Raw genomic sequence first — 17,556 nt, forward strand, 5'->3', positions numbered from 1 at the left:
ATCTTTTGTGGTGAATATTAAAATAAGTGTGATATGTTGGGATTAGAAGTTGCCTTTGAAGTGGCTGGAAGATATCACAAGAGTAGCTTTTCAGAAGAATAAAGATAATGTTTTATTTTGATGAAGCAATTTGTATTTATACTATCTTAAAGGGATTTTACTAGAAGTTACCAGACATTGGAAACTTCCAGCAAAGTGTAGTATTTCTGAGAAGGATTGAATTGGATTGGCCAGATTAGGATTCAGATTCTAGGAATGACATGCTCATAACATCCAGAGGGTTAAGAAGAGGAAATGTCCTCATTTTGAAATGAGTATTTCTTCAACCATTCCAAGTGGATATTTGTGTGCTTCTTATTGGAGACAGAATCTAAGAGATCAAAATGATCAGCACCAATAGATCTGACCACTAGAAAAGGGCCACACATTGAAGGAGACAGTTTCACTGAGTGGCTGGTGGCAGCATTTGATAGTATGGGAAACTTAATGAGAACTTGATTGCCAATGACGAAGTTAGGTGCTGTACAATGTTGATTATAAATGATAGCATTTTCTGCTTGTGAACGAAGATTTTCTAGCTGAATGAGGCTGTGCACATGAGAAAGCATTTCCTTGATGGAAGAGTGATAGCCGACAAGAGAGACAGATTTGACACCAAGGTCGGATTGTGCTAGGACACAGGCTTCATGACCAAAGACAGCTGAGAAAGGAGAGAGCTTCGTTGAATCGTGAGGACTAGAGTTGTAGACTAGTTGGAATTCATTCAAGTGTTCATCCCATGTAGTAATGTTTGTCTGTGGATCCATGAAAGCAACGATCACATTTCGGAGGGTAGCCATGAATCGTTCAACCAGACCATTTGCTTGGAGGTGATAAGCTGGAGCAAACTTCTGCTGAATTCCCAGTTGGGCGGCCATGTCTTTGATGAGTGTACTAGAGTATGGTTGACCATTATCACTGAGAATAGAGTGCCCAATACTATGGGTGGAAAAAACCTTGTTGAGGCAGGCAGTGACCCATTTACCAGAATTCTCAGGTACAGCATTGAGGACCACGAATCGGGAGAAAAGGTCTTAAATAACAATGATATACCTGTTGCCTGATAGTGAGGTTGGAAGAGGTCCATACGTATCAATTGCAACAGAGTCGAAGGGATGTACTACTGGATTTGAGTGTTGGAGGTTGGTATGACCAAGAGTTGTATTAGATCTTTTAATTTGCTGGCACGCATTGTAGTGAGCAACCTTGTCTTTCACCCACTTGTGTAGACTGGGAGCATAGAAAAGTTGAGTGAACCTTTGGAGAGTGCGACCAACACCAAGATGTCCTGAAGTAGAATTAGCATGGAGGAGGTGGAACATTTCCTCACACATCGACTGTGGTAGGACTGGTTGTGGGCCAAAGAAAAGGACACCAGACGAGACGGTATAGCCTGCAGGAAGTGAGGAAGCACGATGAAGTTCTTGACAGTATGAATCGGTGGCTTGGGAACAAGAGATATCAGGAGCAGTAATCGCACAAATGAGAGACCTAGAGGAATCACGCGTGACGGGGTATCAACTAAGCGCATTGGGACTGGTGTTCTGACAATCCAGGTGGTAAACGATGTCAAAATTTAACTGTTGTAAAGAGAGAGCCCACCGAGCAAGACAACCACAAAGATCAGAGGACTTGGAGTTATGCAGGAACTGAAGAGCATGATGATCAGTGATGACAGTAAACTTGGTACCAGTTAAGTAGTGTGCGAATTTCTTGATTCCCCAGACAATAGCAAGCGCCTCAACCTTGGAAACACCATAGTTACGTTCTGTGGGGGAGAGAGAACGAGACGCATATGCAACAGCATACACACGATTGTTGCAAGGGTCCCATTGTCCTTGAATAACGCCAATACCAGCTGTGCAAGCGCCATCCATATGTAGTTCGAAGGGCTGAGAGAAATCAGGGAAGCGTAGGACCGGAGCAGACATCAAAGCAGTTTTAAGGGTTTTGTAAGATCTCTGATGGGCCGACGTCCAGGACCAGTCAGCGTCCTTTTTAAGCAAATCATTCAACGGAGCAGCTATTGCAGAGAAATTGCTGATAAAACAACGGTAGTAGCCAGCAAGGCCAAGGAACAAGCGAACGTTGTCAGTGGACAGGGGAACTGGAAATTTGGAAACAGCAAGGATTTTCTCAGGATTCATGTGTAAACAACCAGGTGAAAGAACATAACCAAGGAAAGAAATGCAATCACTGCCAAAGGAGCATTTCTTAAGTTTGACTTTGAGGGAAGCAGTACGCAGGCAATCTAAGATTTCTTGAAGATCCTTAAGATGTTGATCAAACAAAGGGCTGAAACAGATGATGTCATCCAAATATACCAGGCAAGTTTGCCACTTGAGGCCAGCCAATACAGAGTCCATGAGACGTTGCATAGTAGCAGAGGCAGAACAGAGACTGAAGGGCATGCGGACAAATTCAAACAATCCTCGTCAACAGACAAAAGCAGATTTGGGTTTACTTTCGTCATCAAGTTCAATCTGCCAGTAGGAAGATGTAAGATCCATAGTTGAAAAGTAACGGGCTGAACCAAGACTATGTAGGGCATCATCAATGCGTGTGAGTGGATAAACGTCTTTAGTGGTTATGTCATTGAGTCGCCGGTAATCGACACAGAACCAAACGGAGCCATCAGGCTTAGGGACTAGCACCACTGGAGAGGACCAAGGAGAGCGACTAGGACGAATAACACCTTGCTGTAGCATTTCATCAATGAGACCATTACAGTAGTCCCTCGATAATTTCAAGGCCTAGGGAAGGCCAGATGCCTTGAAATTATCGAAGAGTGAAATTAACGAGTTCGGAGTATATATTTTCCGCCAACTATGGGCGGAGTTTACATTATTCTTTAATAGAAAAAAAATATATCAAGTAATGATTCGATATGATTCAATCCTCTGTTTAAATTCATTCTAGTTAAATATAACCCCTGGCTGCATTACTGTTTTCTACCCCCTCTGTCTCGTAACCAATTATTGTTTCAAATTCTTATTCAATCAAATAATAACAGCTTCTCGGTATGCTTTTAGCTTATTATATAATGCTTATCTAATATCATTTTCAATTTTTTTGATACTTTAATGAAATCTATCAAATCCAGAACTAAACAATAAATATGACCAAAAAAAACGTTTTGCTTAATATTGCAAATCATCTTGAGATTTGCGATATGAAAAAGAAAAAGCTGTCTATGAGTAACCCTCAATTGGCTGACTGGGCAAAGAAAACCTTTGGCCTTCAGAAAGCTCCTGATGCTTCTACAATCTCGAAGATTTTGAAGAGAGGAGACCAGGGCTTGATAATGCAAGCCAACGTAAAGAACAGAAAGCGTGTTAGAAAGGGAAAATGGTCTGTATGTAATATATCTCAACATTATGCATTTTTGCTCTATATAAAAAATAAAATTAATCTTATTATATTGTCACATAACTATAGCAAATCGAAGAAGCAGTGATTCTTTGGATCAACATTGCTGAAAATAATCAGATTCCCATCACTTGGGAATTGATTAAGACTAAAGCTACTATTTTTGCTGAAAGAATAGGCGTTAAAGATTTTAATGCTTCTCAAGGCTGGATGGAGAAGTTTGGAAAGCGTCATTATATCAAGATGAATCGAATTCATGGTGAGGCTGGTTCAACAGACATAGAGTCGCTTCAGATTGACAAGGCTGCTATCAAAGAGAAGATAGAGGCTTATAGTGCTTGTGACATCTATAACTTTGATGAAACAGTACTTTTCTATGCCGCCCCACCAAGAACAACGATTTCCTGCCAGAAATTTTCTGGTTGGAAGGAAAATAAGAAGTGGCTTACAGTAGGCCTTTTGTGCAATGCCGATGGAACAGACAAGTGGTCTGACATATTGATGATTGGTCATGCAAGAAGACCAAACTGTTTTAACAAAAACAACAAAAAACAAGAGGCAGTAGATCATGGATTTTCTATGTATCATTACAACAGTAATGACTGGATGACACGATCAATCTTCCATGTTTTCCTCCATCGCTTTGATCGTTCAATGAAAGCGCAAAACTGCAAAGTGCTTTTGATCCTTGATAATTTCTCTGGCCATATAGTAGATTATGCGCCTACAAATGTTGAGCTTCTTTTTCTGCCTCCAAACACCACGTCCCATCTTCAGCCATTGGATGGTGGTATCATTTGGGCTTTTAAGGCTTATTTCAAGCGTAAACAGTATGCCAAGGCATATCAGTATATTGGCATGATTCAAAATGACCAACAAAATAAGATTGGGGCCATTGATAAAATCTTTGAAATTGATCAATTGTGGGCCATGAAATGGATAAGAGAGGCTTGGGAATCTGTCTCAGCAAAGACTATTGAGAACTGCTGGAATGCAACAATCTTTCACTTCATTGAAGACAAAGATAGTGAAGGTATTAGTAAAACAATTTATTGGTTATAATAGTACTATAATCTTTCAATTCCACTTTCTTAATATTCTAAATATAATTTATAGATGTAAACCAGGCTATGATTCAGCAAAGTCTGGCTGAAAAGGTTCTGGTCGAGGGCTTGGAAGAAACCCTAGACAAGATTGCCGGATCAGATCTTCTGTCTCTTGAAGATTGTCCGACCAGCGAATCAGATCCACTCTATGAGAGACAATGCACTCATAGAGTGATCAATGAGAATGAGATCGCTGACATTGTCATGAAAGAGTATGACGCAGATGACAATGCAGCCAACAACAACAGCAATGAAGAAATTGCTGAAGTGGAATCAGCAGTTCCTTTCAAGAGAACTTATTCTGCTTCGGAAAAGTTTGAGTGTGTTTGCACGCTTTTGGATATCTTGGAAGACGAGGATATTGACAGAGACTTCGTCAGTAAGGTTGAAGGCCTTAGAAACAAGTTCCAGAAAACCGCGAACTCAAAGCAAACTAAAGTAACCAGCTTCTTTAAGTCTTTTTAAAATTTATTCTTTTTCAAATAAAATAAAAACAATTTTCTATAAGAAATATATTTTTCTTCATTTAAAAATAGAAAAAAAAGTTAGCAGCCAAGTACAGTCAAAGCTTGATTTCGTAATATGTTTGTAAATAGTAACAATTGCAAATAACAATAAATAGTAATGACAGATAGAAATAATAAAATCTACAATAAAAACTTTTATAACAAACAAATTAGAATTATATTTATATTTTTCAAGTGAATAATCTTTACTAAACAATTAATAAATGAAACTTAATCAAAATATAGCACATATAGTTTTATTTTATTTCTGAAAAAAAAAATGAAAAAAAAATTTTAAAAAAAGTAAGCTAGATGACAACTTGATAACCCAGTGTTTGGCATGAAAACTTAACGCACTTGACATTGATGTCAATTACAAAATCATGAAAAGCTAGAATTAAAAAAATTTAAACCAAGCTGTAACTATATTGCTCTCGTCTGATTGGCTAATTTTTTTTCTTTAAGGATTCAAGGCCAAAAAATTTCGTGAAAGTGAAATTAACGAGAATCGTGAAAGTTAAGCCCTATTTTTCGAGTTGGGTCTTCAGAGCCTTGAAATTATCGAAGCGTGAAATTAAAGGGGCGTGAAATTATCGAGGGACCACTGTAATTGTATTATTTTCTACCAAGAAAGCCCGATGGGGAGGAGACGAAACAGGGCGTTCATCCTTTGTGTCAATATGGTGCTGCACCAAGTGCGTAGTGGAGTTGGGTTCGTTGTCGAAGCAATTGGAGAATTCAGAGAGCAGGTTACTGATGGAACTAACTTGTTTAGCATCAAGGCAGACACCTAGCACTGTACTGAAATCCAAAGAAGCAGAGGGAGCGGATGAGACTGTAGATGCTTCCAAAGAAGCGATTTGGGCAGTGGATGATGACTGAACCAAACTAGTCAGAGGAATAATAGGCGTAGACGAAGGTAAGTAGTGTGTAAAAGCAATGACACCATTTTTATTGAAGTTGTGTGAGTTCATGTCTAAGTTAGCTATTTTAATTGAAGCGAGACCCGATTCATCAAAGCGAACCACCCCAGCAGCAACAGAGACAAGTGTTTTGGCAACCACATTTGAGGGAGTAGAGACCATGCAGATCGAATTGGCTGGACCAGTTATTTCCGCATAACAGTGACTATGACTGGGAAGCATCAGGGTATTCTTGAGTCGGCATGGGGTAGCTGGTGCGATTGTAGAAGCCATACTTGTGTTGGACGTTTTATCAGGAGATCGAGTACCAGGAGAGAACTTAACCTTGCTGGTGCAGGCGTCAATTACAGCTCGGTTTTCCTGAAGAGCATCGTAACCAAAGATAACAGGATGAGAGAGAGAGTCGACAATATGACAACGCACAGCCAGGACAAGACTACCAAAACAAATGTTAATCATAATGGATCCCCAGGTTGAGACTGATGTATCAGCAGCAGTGGAAAACACAAGGGTCTTGAGATCATCAGCCTGGAGTCCCAGTTTCTTGGCTAGGTCCGTGCAAATAGCCAAGATGTTTGCCCCTGTGTCAATCAGACAAGTGGTAGTAACGCCATTAATGGTGCAGCTAAGTTGAGGACTCGAGATTCTCGACAAGGAAGACTTGTTCAAGAGAGAGGGGGCTGGACTGGCTGAGGCCGACATGTTACTAATGTTTGCCTTGAAGGATTTGTATAGAGCGTCTTGAACCATGGGAACCGCGCAGTAGTTGACTTCCAGACGAGGTACAGCTGTAGAATCAGTAGGGACAGCAGGCAGCAGGGACCCAAAGGAGGACCAGTTATTGGATGGAGGAGCCAGGGTAACCGAATCGTCACGAGGAGCGATATCTTGAATAGTATTAACCTGGTTTGATCTACTAGGTCTCTTCTGGCAACGCTTGGATAGGTGGCCTTCTTCGTTGCAATAGCCACAGAGAGGAACGCCAGGTCGCACCCATTGGTTGAACTTGCTTCTTGAGGAATTGTTGCAGGACGTGTTTCTATCGAAGGAAGTAGGCTTACGTTGGAAAGCGTTGATTTCCATAGGGGCAGGGCCGGAGCCACTAGCTGTGAAGGTGCCCTGATGAGAGAAGGTGTCGGCCGGAACGTTGGAATATAAGTAAGCTTCTGCGAGGCGAGGGTCAGCGTTCAGTATTTCGTCCATGGTGATAGCCTTGTCCGCCACGTCCCTCCAGGTAGAGGAAGTAGTAATTTGGGCAATGATTTTATCCATGAGACGAGGGTTCATGACACCGAGATATATCGAACGTAAAACCTTTGCCAGAATTGTAGTCCCTTCAGGGAGATTCTGAACGATTGACTGGAAGACAGCCTTGAACTGTCTCAACGGTAGGTTCCCTTGGTGAAGCGATTCGAGTCGTTTACAACAGGTCAGTTTCTGTTGAGCAAGAGGGATGCCAAAAGTGTCAATCAGTGCACGTTTCGTCTTATCCCAGGTGTCGAGATCTGAATTCGACAGGACCCACTGTGCCATATTTATGGGTAAGTATGAAGGTAGCTGATCCACCTTCATTTGGGTATCCAAACTAAGTCGATTGGCTTTGGCTTCAAATAACCGCAGCCAGAGTTCAATATTTTGGGACGGATCATAATTATATATCAGGCGCATTGACTGTAGGGCAGAGTAGCGGTTTTGAACAACGATATCGTTCAAGGCTTCAATTATCTTAACATTGATTTTGGAAGACTTGGACATGGCAGGCAATTATTAACAAAATGATTAACAGGAGTAAGAGATCGCAGGAAGTAGTAGCACAGGAATTGCAGGAATTAGTTGCACAGGAATTGCAGGAAGTAGTTGCACAGGAATTGCAGGAAGTAGTGGTTTTGGGATCTTTCAGGGGGTTTTTAAGCAAAGCTTCTCCACCATAAAATAAGTGTGATATGTTGGGATTGGAAGTTGCCTTTGAAGCGGCTGGAAGATATCACAAGAGTAGTTTTTCAGAAGAATAAAGATAATGTTTTATTTCGATGAAGCAATTTGTATTTATACTATCTTAAAGGGATTTTGCTAGAAGTTACTAGGTATTGGAAACTTCCAGCAGAGTGTAGTATTTCTGAGAAAAATTGAATTGGATTGGCCAGATTAGAATTCAGATTCTAGGAATGATATGCTCATGACAATATATAAATTTGTGACTGCATAAAGTTCAATATTTAGAATTTTTAAAAAACTGGCGGACATTTAATACTATTTTCATATATTGGCATTTGAAATAAAAAAATTGACACAAATCTTAAAATTTGCAATTATTAAAAAATTACACTATAAAAGAAAAAAAAGACTAAATTAGATGAAAAGTATTAAATATATATGTAAACCACCACAGATATTAGAAACCAAATATGATAGTGTATTGAGACGGTAGGCATGGCGGTTGGTGGCTGTTGTATCTAACATAATCGTAGATTCAAATAAAGCACACAGACAATAAGACAAAGACATATTGAATAAGCAACTAGTATCAATTATACATTATTTTTCACACTATCATTAAATAAAGAATATACCGATAACAAGGTCACACACCTTAATCAACATCACTAATCACTCAAACAAGAGCATGGGTAACAACTTAACAATATATTATCTAAGATATAAGAAAACAGACATCACATGATATATTCAAATCATTATCATAAATACACACGCAATGTCTATATAAACTCACATAGCAAATAGCAATAGAAGATCATTTCTCTTTTCATCAATAAACAAAGTCTCACCATACTTCTCGTCTGCACTTTCTTTTTTCTTTCTTTTTCTAAAAAGATAACAGTGGCCACCACACTGCAGAGAAAGTGAGAAGTTACAAGAGAAGACTGAAGTGAATGTAAAGTAGATAGACGAAGGTGGCAGAGCAGGCCATTATTAGAGGAAGTTTAGTTAAGAACAATAAAGTAATCTTTTTATCTCGTTAAAAACACTTTCCCATTTTTATTCATTTTGACAACTGATTCCATCCCCATACGCCTAGCCATAAATATTATTTGACGCCCCTAATTAAATACTGAGTGCAGTTCTATTGTCTGAAGAATGTTTCCTCTTAACTGTAGTTTATTAACCCTCATTACCACGCCTCCAATTGGGAATACAACCCTTGCTAGCTAGTAACCCGGCTATAAACACTAGTCAACTAGAGCGTCCTTCTTCATAGTAGACTTGTAATTAGTTACATCTGCTCCCTCAAGTACCCTACATGTCAGTATGGCATCAAAGCAATATTATTGGCCTAAATCTTTTTTCGTTATGTAATTTTATGAATTGAATTTTTTTTTTTCCAAATAAAGGAGGAAAGAAGGTTTGGTTCTACTTCAAACTTTTTTGATCATAACAAATAGCTGTTCAAGTAAGACAAAACATTGAATAAGAAAATGTGGAGGTTGTATTAAGTAATGAAAAATAATTCTGTTAAAATTTAGTAAAGGCAACGATTTTCAGTATATAAAACGACTTTGGCAAGATTTCAAATAAGAAAATATATACAATTGTTTTGTTTCTTATATAATGTAAGTAAAAAATGTCTTGCAAAGGCAGCCTTCTAACGCACAACTCAACTCAATGAAGATATAACTATATACTAAATTTTTCCTATTTGATTACGGTTTATAAAAATAAGTTTATCATTTTTTTAAAAAAAAGTTGACAGTGTTGTAAATGAGTATTGACTACTGCTGTAATTGAGAATAAGTCTGAAGGAAATAATATAAGGCCTCAGCTATTCCAGTCAAAGGTGTCTACCGATTACTTTATTATTTAACACACAGGTTTAGCATGCATGATAGTGATTATATTTCATATGATGATATCACCATAATATGGGATACATCAGTGGATTATTATAAGCATAATTATAACTCATAAACACATTTACTTTCGATGTTAATACTTCATTGGGACTACACACATTTATATAATTAATCATACATTAATTATCCCAAGATCACGTTGCTCTGATTAAGGCTCAGATAGGATCGATTACCTGACCCCAGTCATATAATTTTCCCAATCCAAAACAATATAAATAGCAGTAGTAGTTCAGTGTAGGAACCTGGTCAAACTTTGATACAAAATCTTTCTCAATAAACAAAACCTACACAAGTTCTCACGAATCTTCGTTCCTAATTTCAAATCTTGAATTCTTCCTCTTAAAAACTTCTTCAACTTCAACCACCACAACAGACAGTTTATAAAAAAGAATTTGCTTTTTTTTAGAATCAGTTTGCTGCCATACAGAAAAATTTATAAAACAAGTCCAATAATAAACACAACATTAATCTCAGGGACCAATTATATTAGCGGACCTGAAGGTAGAAGAAATCTATAAAAGAGCATGTAACTGACATACTTAGAATCTAATCTTAATTGATACCAAAAACTCTTTCCTATTTCTACTCTAATAAAAACTCAAACATCACTAAATCTCACTTATTCCTACACGTCTACTACATCTCTTCTTCTATACACCTACACATACATCACAAATACTTCACATTCTATTCTACTAAATTTGCATATTTTTTTTAATTTACATTTTTAATTTGCGCTTTTAATTTTTATTTTGGCCTCAATTTGCAAAGCTTGTTTGAACAAAATATAAATGTAAATTGCAATAAAAAAACCTAAATTACATATTATTTTTTATTTTCTGCGTTTCTGTGTTTTGTCTGCTGATATACACATTTTCCGGATATTATTTGTGCAAAAATAAAAATCGATTTGGTGAGAAAATGGAATTTACCAAATGCATCAAAAAAGGTGAATTAAGAAGAGAAATGACAGAAAATTGCATCAAGTTTTATATTTATTCTTGCACCAAATCAATTTTTATTTTTGACTAATAATTTTCAGAAAGTGTATATATCTTATATGTTTAATAAAAGAATATTATATCTATAAGCTTCATATTACTTCTGTCATATAATTTATCAATATAGGTTTTAATTTTTTGCATTTCTGTTTTATGCTTCTTATCACATATATTTGCTTTTTTTAATGAAAGAATATTGTAACTATAAGTTTTATATAAATTTTAGTATATAGTTTATTCATAGTTTTTTTTGTAAAAGCATAGTTTGAACATTTTTGCATAGTGTTTTTTCATATTCTTCTAAACTGGCATACTTGTGCATATGGGATTTTCTAGCTGGTAGGTTTAATCTACTTCTTATATGTCTTATAACCCAACCAGCTGTTGATCTTGATATATCTATACTTTTTTCTACTTCTGACATTGTCATCTCATCAACAAAATACTTCTTCAGGACCAGCAAAGTTTCCTCTTCTGTATAAGCTTTGTAGCATTGCTTCCCCTTTGGTTTATCTTCAAGCATAATCAAATCTTCAAAATCCGAAACCTTGTCTTGTGTGCTGACACCTTCCATATATATTGGTTTTTTAATAAAGGCATAGCAGCTTTTCTTGACAGGCCTTGTCTGAATAGGATGGTAATTTAAATTGCAGTCATCAGCATTCCCTTCAAATGTCTCCATGAAGTCAGAACTGCGAGGAAGAACTGTCAACTATTTGGGCATTTGAGATTGTTTGATCTTGTTAAAGTTAAATATGACTTTTAAAATAATTGAAAAATATATGGATATAAAAATTAATTTTTAATGCTCTTTTATATTATTTCTAAACCTTTGCCATATCACAATAAATTTAATATAGTAACTCAAAATTAAAGTAAGTAAGTAATATTAAAACCTTCAAAAGATATCAAATGCTTTAATAACAAGTATACTAAATTAGTAACTACACTGATCTATGAAAACAAATTTGTAATTGTGGCAAAAATACTGGTTTTATCCATTCAATTGGCGCCCATTTCCATCTAATTAGCATCTGTTTCCATCTAATTAGAACCCATTGACATCTGATTGGCTTCCATAGAAATTGAATTTGCATCCATTGCCAGCTGAATTTGCTCCCATTGCCATCTGAATTTGCTCCCCCCCTTTTACTATTGGCGGAAGGGTATATGGCACTCAAATTTTTTATCCTTACACCTTACAATTTTTTTATATAACCATAGTATTTTTTTGTAAACGTTGTACTTTTTTTTGTAAATGTCGTACTTTTTTTTTGTAAATGTCATACTTTTTTTTTGTAAACGTCGTATTTTTTTATATAACCATAGAATTTTTTTTTGTAAACGTCATATTTTTTTTATATAACCATAGTATTTTTTTTTGTAAATGTTGTACTTTTTTTTTGTAAACGTCATATTTTTTTTATATAACCGTAGTATTTTTTTTTGTAAACGTCGTATTTTTTTTTGTAAACGTCGTATTTTTTTATATAACTGCCATATTTTTTTATATAAGTGCCATATTTTTTTATATAAGTGCCAAACGCCTAATGTAATAGCACTTCAATATATGTAGATCTTTCTACAAAGATACATCATAGAAAATATCTATAGAGAGAACTAACAGAATATGAAAACTTTTCTCCAGATTACTTTGTTGAAGTTAAATACCTTACTGCAGTTATAAAATAATAAAGCAAGTATCTCATTATAATAATTATGTTAAAATTGAAAATGCAATGATATTATTTGTATTCTTTCTTTATTGCAGAGTAAGTTTCGAATGAAAGATTGATTTTTTCATCACTTGTAGCCTCCTTGTTGTTTTTAATGAAAAAAACAACTGGAGACTTTCTCCACTTCAAAATATAGCCACCAGCAGTTGTTTGTTTCATATTTACTATCTTGCTGGCTTTTTTGATAGTTAATCCCCTTATGAAGTAGAGATAAAAAAGCTTTTTTATATCTTTATCTGTAGGCTTTTGATATTGCCCTCTACTTTTTTTGGGGGTTTCGTCTGTTGTTGATGGGGCAGAACTTTTTGGATCTTCAGGCTTTTCAGGCTCTTCAAGCTCTTCCATGATTTTTTCAAAGGCACTGTTATATTCTTCAAGTTTCTCGTGTAACATTTTAGGGTTTTCTGATAATAAAAGATGAAAAAATAAGAAATAGAAAGATATGTTAAAGTGACATATTTTATATAAATACAGTTATATCTAGTATATAGTAGTTATAATGAAATAGTAATTATTTAAGATGCAAGATAAAAATCAGAACACAAGTTGAAGCAGCAAGAATAGATGTAAAGAAGATTGAGTTGTTGTTAAATAGTATTAGTCATTATATTTTCAGCTTTTTATATCAAAAAATAATATTCCAAGGTCCACTAAATAAAGTAGTACAAATTGAACTCAAGGAGATAAAAAATAAATAGGACAATATATTACTTGCAGCCATAAATTTATTATAAACATTCTTTTTTAAAAGAGATATCATAATTCTCTCTCTTTCCATTTGGTGTTTATATACTAAGACTCTTTATTTCTCTTCTTAAATCAGCAGTAAATCTCATTCTCATGCTCACTTCAACAACTAAATATTACTCTGACAATGAAAACACTGCTTAAAGCTCTACATCTCATGAATTTTTTTATTATTTCCAGATCACATTATGTTTCTGTATGTAAATAAAGCCTATACCTCGGAGTCATTGATATTAATCTCTAAATAATCTATAGTATTTTGAACAAAAGCTATAAATCTGAAAAGAAAATGTGACGATTCAACCCTTCGCCTACAAAGAAACTACAAGATTAAACATCTACCTGTACAATAGGAACCAGCCTACACATATTCATAATGCTTTTAAGTACATTTCACCAACCATACTTTTTCGAAATCCAACAGTAAAATTCCCTCTACCGACCACACAAAAACTTGCCAATTTTTATCTCAAATATCCAGTAATTTGATTGACTACCACAACAATTGTATTTCTTAGAGCCTGGTCCTACACAAGCATCTGATACCATTACAAAAAAGAATCCAAAAATGCTATATTTATTCAGCACCTGCTCCAACCATTTTACAATGTCAGAATCCTGATCCTCTTAATATCAAACTCAACAACTCTTTGTAATCTGCACTCAAAACAAGTAAATGTCTAACAATCTGTTAAATAACTGAAAGCGGTCCAAGAATTATGCTTTGCCCACAATACTATCTGATATCAATTTTGAAAACCCTCATGATACAAAATACCAAAAAAAAACAAATATTACACACACAAAAACAGTAACAAAAAATAGCACAAGCTCGTGACAAAAAAACGAAATAAAAAAAGAGATGAAAAAAAAAGAAATAAAAAATAAAAAAAAATAAAAAAAAATAAAAAAAAGAAATAAAAAAAAATAAAAAAAAGAAATAAAAAAAAGAAATAAAAAAAAAGAAATAAAAAAAAATAGAAATAAAAAAAAAGAAATAAAAAAAAGAGAAATAAAAAAAAAGAAAAATAAAAAAAAAGAAAAATGTGATAGCAATTTTAAAAATAATTTTCCAAATAGTATAACTAGCATTTTTATTCATAAATTTTTATAATATACATAATCATTTTTCTGCAAATAATTTCTGAAAAACTGAAAGTCTCAATAACTGAAAAATTGAAAATCTTAATAACTGAAAATAAAATGGTATCTAACCACAGAAATTTCTGAAAAACTGAAAATCTCAATAACTGAATTTCGAGCTTTTCCTTGGCTCTATACAAAAAAAACTTTTTTTTATTTTTTTTTGGTTGGGCAAACCCATGAGAAAAAATCCCACCCCTTCTTTCGAGACAGAGGACAGGACATCAAAAAGGCTCTGGTAGCACTGTAAATTGGCTAATAAAATAAATGTTCTTAAAAGTGTGAAGAAGCTTAATATATAAACATTCATTATTCTTCAACACGTTCTTTATCCAAATATATTAAGACAACAGGATAAGACTATACCTTAGTAAAAATGTTTAATTTATTAAAATATTTTTTTTTGGTATATATACCCCAGTGTCTTAATAAAAGTTTCTCAGTTATCTTTCTTCCTCGATTTTAACACCCTTTTTATTTTCAAAAAAAGATGCCTACTTCCAACAACTCCCTCGAATTTGTTATGGACAAGCACTGTGAAATGGTCAGTCACAGCAGTTCTGCAGACCAAGCCCAGTTTTCTGGAATTGCTTTCGACCCCTTGTGCGATTTCAACCAAGAGATTGTTGACGAAATGCATGGAAAAGTTGTACTCCGGTCTGTGACAGATGTCTTTGTCAACCATGCCAATATGGAATGGACCCGTACCTCAGCTGGAAACCCAGCAGTCACAAACCTCTTAAGTCTCAGAAGTTTTTTGCCAACTGAAGTCAACGAGGCCACCACCAAAACCATTGTTGCACAGAAGCCGAAGACGAATCTACCAGAGAAGGTTGACCCTGATTCTGTTCCCACTGCAGAAAGCATAGGTCGAGGTTCGTACCAAAAGTACAACCAAAACCAGGTGAACAAGCTCTTCTCCTTGGTTTTCTCAGAAAACCAGACTGCTGCTGCCGCTGCCAGAGAAATGGGCATCAATGTCCAGACTGCCCAGAACTACGTCAGGCTGACCAGAGAGAAGATCCAGGCCGATTTTGATGCTGTCACGGTGGAGACTGATGAGTCCAATGGGCTGGAGACGATGGAGGTTGAAGAGGTTTCTGCGTCTAAAGAACGAAAAAATGGCAACCAAAAGTTGTTCCAGGTGCACTCTGCTTTTTTTTGAAGTTTTTCAAAAATAAACCAGATGCTACCTTGGAACAAGCAAGGATAGCTGTCATGGAAGAGTTCTCTGGGCTGCAGATTACCAAATCAGCAATACAGAAGCACTTGGTGAAGAAGTGTGCCCTGACAATGAAGAAGTTGGAGAAGCTGCCTGAGAAGAGAGATGACATCAGCACAATTGAAATGAGACGAGAGCGCATTTTGGAGTGGCAACAACTTGCAGATTTCAACTATCTGTCGAACTGTGTGTTTATTGATGAAGCAGACTTCAACATGCATATCAAGAGTACTTTTGGCCGTTCCGTCAGTGGCACCCTGGCTAAGACAACTGTCCCGATGCAGAGAGGTGTGTCCATCACCATCCTTGGTACAATGTGCAAGAGAGGGATTGTCAGTCTCTCATTGAAGAAACCCACTGCAGTCGCAACCAAAAAGAAGAGAAAGTTAAATATCTACACCAACGTTGAGGTGAATGGCCAAATTAGTACCAGGATCCAGCACTACCTCGACTTTCTTAGTCATACAATGGACGTTCTGGACAGCCAGGGTATGCAAGGACGTTATCTCATCATGGATAATGCTCCTATCCATAAGGCCAATGAGGTGAAAGACTTTATTTCTTCCCATGGGTACAAGTGTACATATCTTCCTGTATATTCACCTTTCCTGAATCCAATTGAGGAAATGTGGTCCAAGATCAAGTTTGGTGTCCGCAGAGAAGAGATTACAGAGTCAGATGAGCTCATCTTAAGGATTACAGAATCAGCTAAGACTGTCACCCTTTTAGACTGTTTGGGTTGGATTAACCATGCCATTTCATTCTTTCCTCGCTGTTTGAACAGAGAGCAAAAGCTTTAAGTATGTCTTTTATGTCTATTTAAGCTCTTTACACTCTATGTCTTTTTTTATTTTCTTTTTATTTTTTACTACTTTATGTCCCTCTTTTTCTTTTTTTTTTTACCACTTTATATCCCTCTTTTTTATTTGTTTTACTGCTTTATGCTTTTCTTTTTTTATTACTTTGTATTTCATTATATCTTACTTCTTATTATGTGTTCTATTTCTCTATCAACTAATTATACCTAATAAAAATATCCATGTTTTATGCCAAAAAAATACGACGTTTACAAAAAAAAATACTACAGTTATATAAAAAAAACTGTAAGGCTTAAGGATAAAAAATTTGAGTGCCATGTACCCTTCCGCCAATAGTAAAAGGGGAGGAGCAACTTCAGATGGTAATGGAAGCAAATTCAGTTGGCAATGGATGCAAATTCAATTTCTATGGAAGCCAATCAGATGTCAATGGGTTCTAATTAGATGGAAATGGGCGCCAATTGAATGGATAAAACCAGTACTTACTGAAAAAGTTATGAGTAACAATAGAATATATCTTTGAGCTTATTTTAGTAAAAACCAAGATAAAGTAAACTATAATGCAGTACAGATCACCTGCTTAGAAAAGATAGTACAAATATGAGACATAATATGTATAATTTTTATGTAAGAGATGGTAAAAAATAACAATATAATTTAGTTATATTCCGAAGCATGATCAAACCAACACAATCATACTTGAGCAAGATTCACAGTATAAAATTAAGAGAACAATAACAGTTAAATGCTTAGATAAAAAAGAGCAAGTATGAGCAGTATGATATAACCATGAGGGAAATTGAATTGAGAGATAAGAAGAATATAGCTGTAATGTATTACAAGCAACGTTCTAAAAAATTATGTTGCCCAGTAATCATCAAATACTGTTTGTGGCAGAAAATTGAGCCAAGATGAACCAGATGTTTGGATAGAGAATGACAGAGATTAACAGTGCTGTGTAACTTTAGGGATAGTATGATACACAATTAACTACAAAAAGTTGTAATATGCTACATACAGCATGTAATAAAATGAAATTGGACCAAGCAAGCATTGAATAATATCTACAGCTTAAAA

At 35.5% G+C, this 17,556-nt stretch overlaps 3 protein-coding genes across 3 annotated transcripts; 2 read left to right on the top strand and 1 right to left on the bottom strand.

Annotated features, from left to right (window-relative positions):
• Window positions 1–3,606: 3,606 nt before the first annotated feature.
• PHYBLDRAFT_114261 (Homeodomain-like DNA binding domain-containing transcription factor) lies at window positions 3,607–4,470 on the top strand (the record flags this gene model as incomplete). The annotated part of the gene is made up of 1 exon (XM_018428381.1): window positions 3,607–4,470. A coding segment is annotated over one exon (864 nt), but the record flags the coding sequence as incomplete, so codon positions are not given.
• Window positions 4,471–11,051: 6,581 nt separating this feature from the next.
• Window positions 11,052–12,942, bottom strand: PHYBLDRAFT_170410 (hypothetical protein; the record flags this gene model as incomplete). Its single annotated transcript, XM_018436336.1, has 2 exons — window positions 11,052–11,525; window positions 12,715–12,942. The coding sequence occupies 2 exons, from the start codon at window positions 12,940–12,942 to the stop codon at window positions 11,052–11,054; spliced, it is 702 nt and encodes a 233-aa protein (XP_018289788.1).
• A 1,987-nt stretch (window positions 12,943–14,929) lies between these two features.
• PHYBLDRAFT_170411 (hypothetical protein) lies at window positions 14,930–16,484 on the top strand (the record flags this gene model as incomplete). Its single annotated transcript, XM_018436337.1, has 3 exons — window positions 14,930–15,583; window positions 15,607–16,134; window positions 16,446–16,484. 3 exons carry the CDS (start codon window positions 14,930–14,932, stop codon window positions 16,482–16,484), a joined length of 1,221 nt encoding a protein of 406 aa, XP_018289789.1.
• Window positions 16,485–17,556: the final 1,072 nt, after the last annotated feature.

The sequence above is a fragment of the Phycomyces blakesleeanus genome (genome assembly GCF_001638985.1).
Source record: "Phycomyces blakesleeanus NRRL 1555(-) unplaced genomic scaffold PHYBLscaffold_15, whole genome shotgun sequence".
Classification (NCBI taxonomy): Eukaryota; Fungi; Mucoromycota; class Mucoromycetes; order Mucorales; family Phycomycetaceae; genus Phycomyces; species Phycomyces blakesleeanus.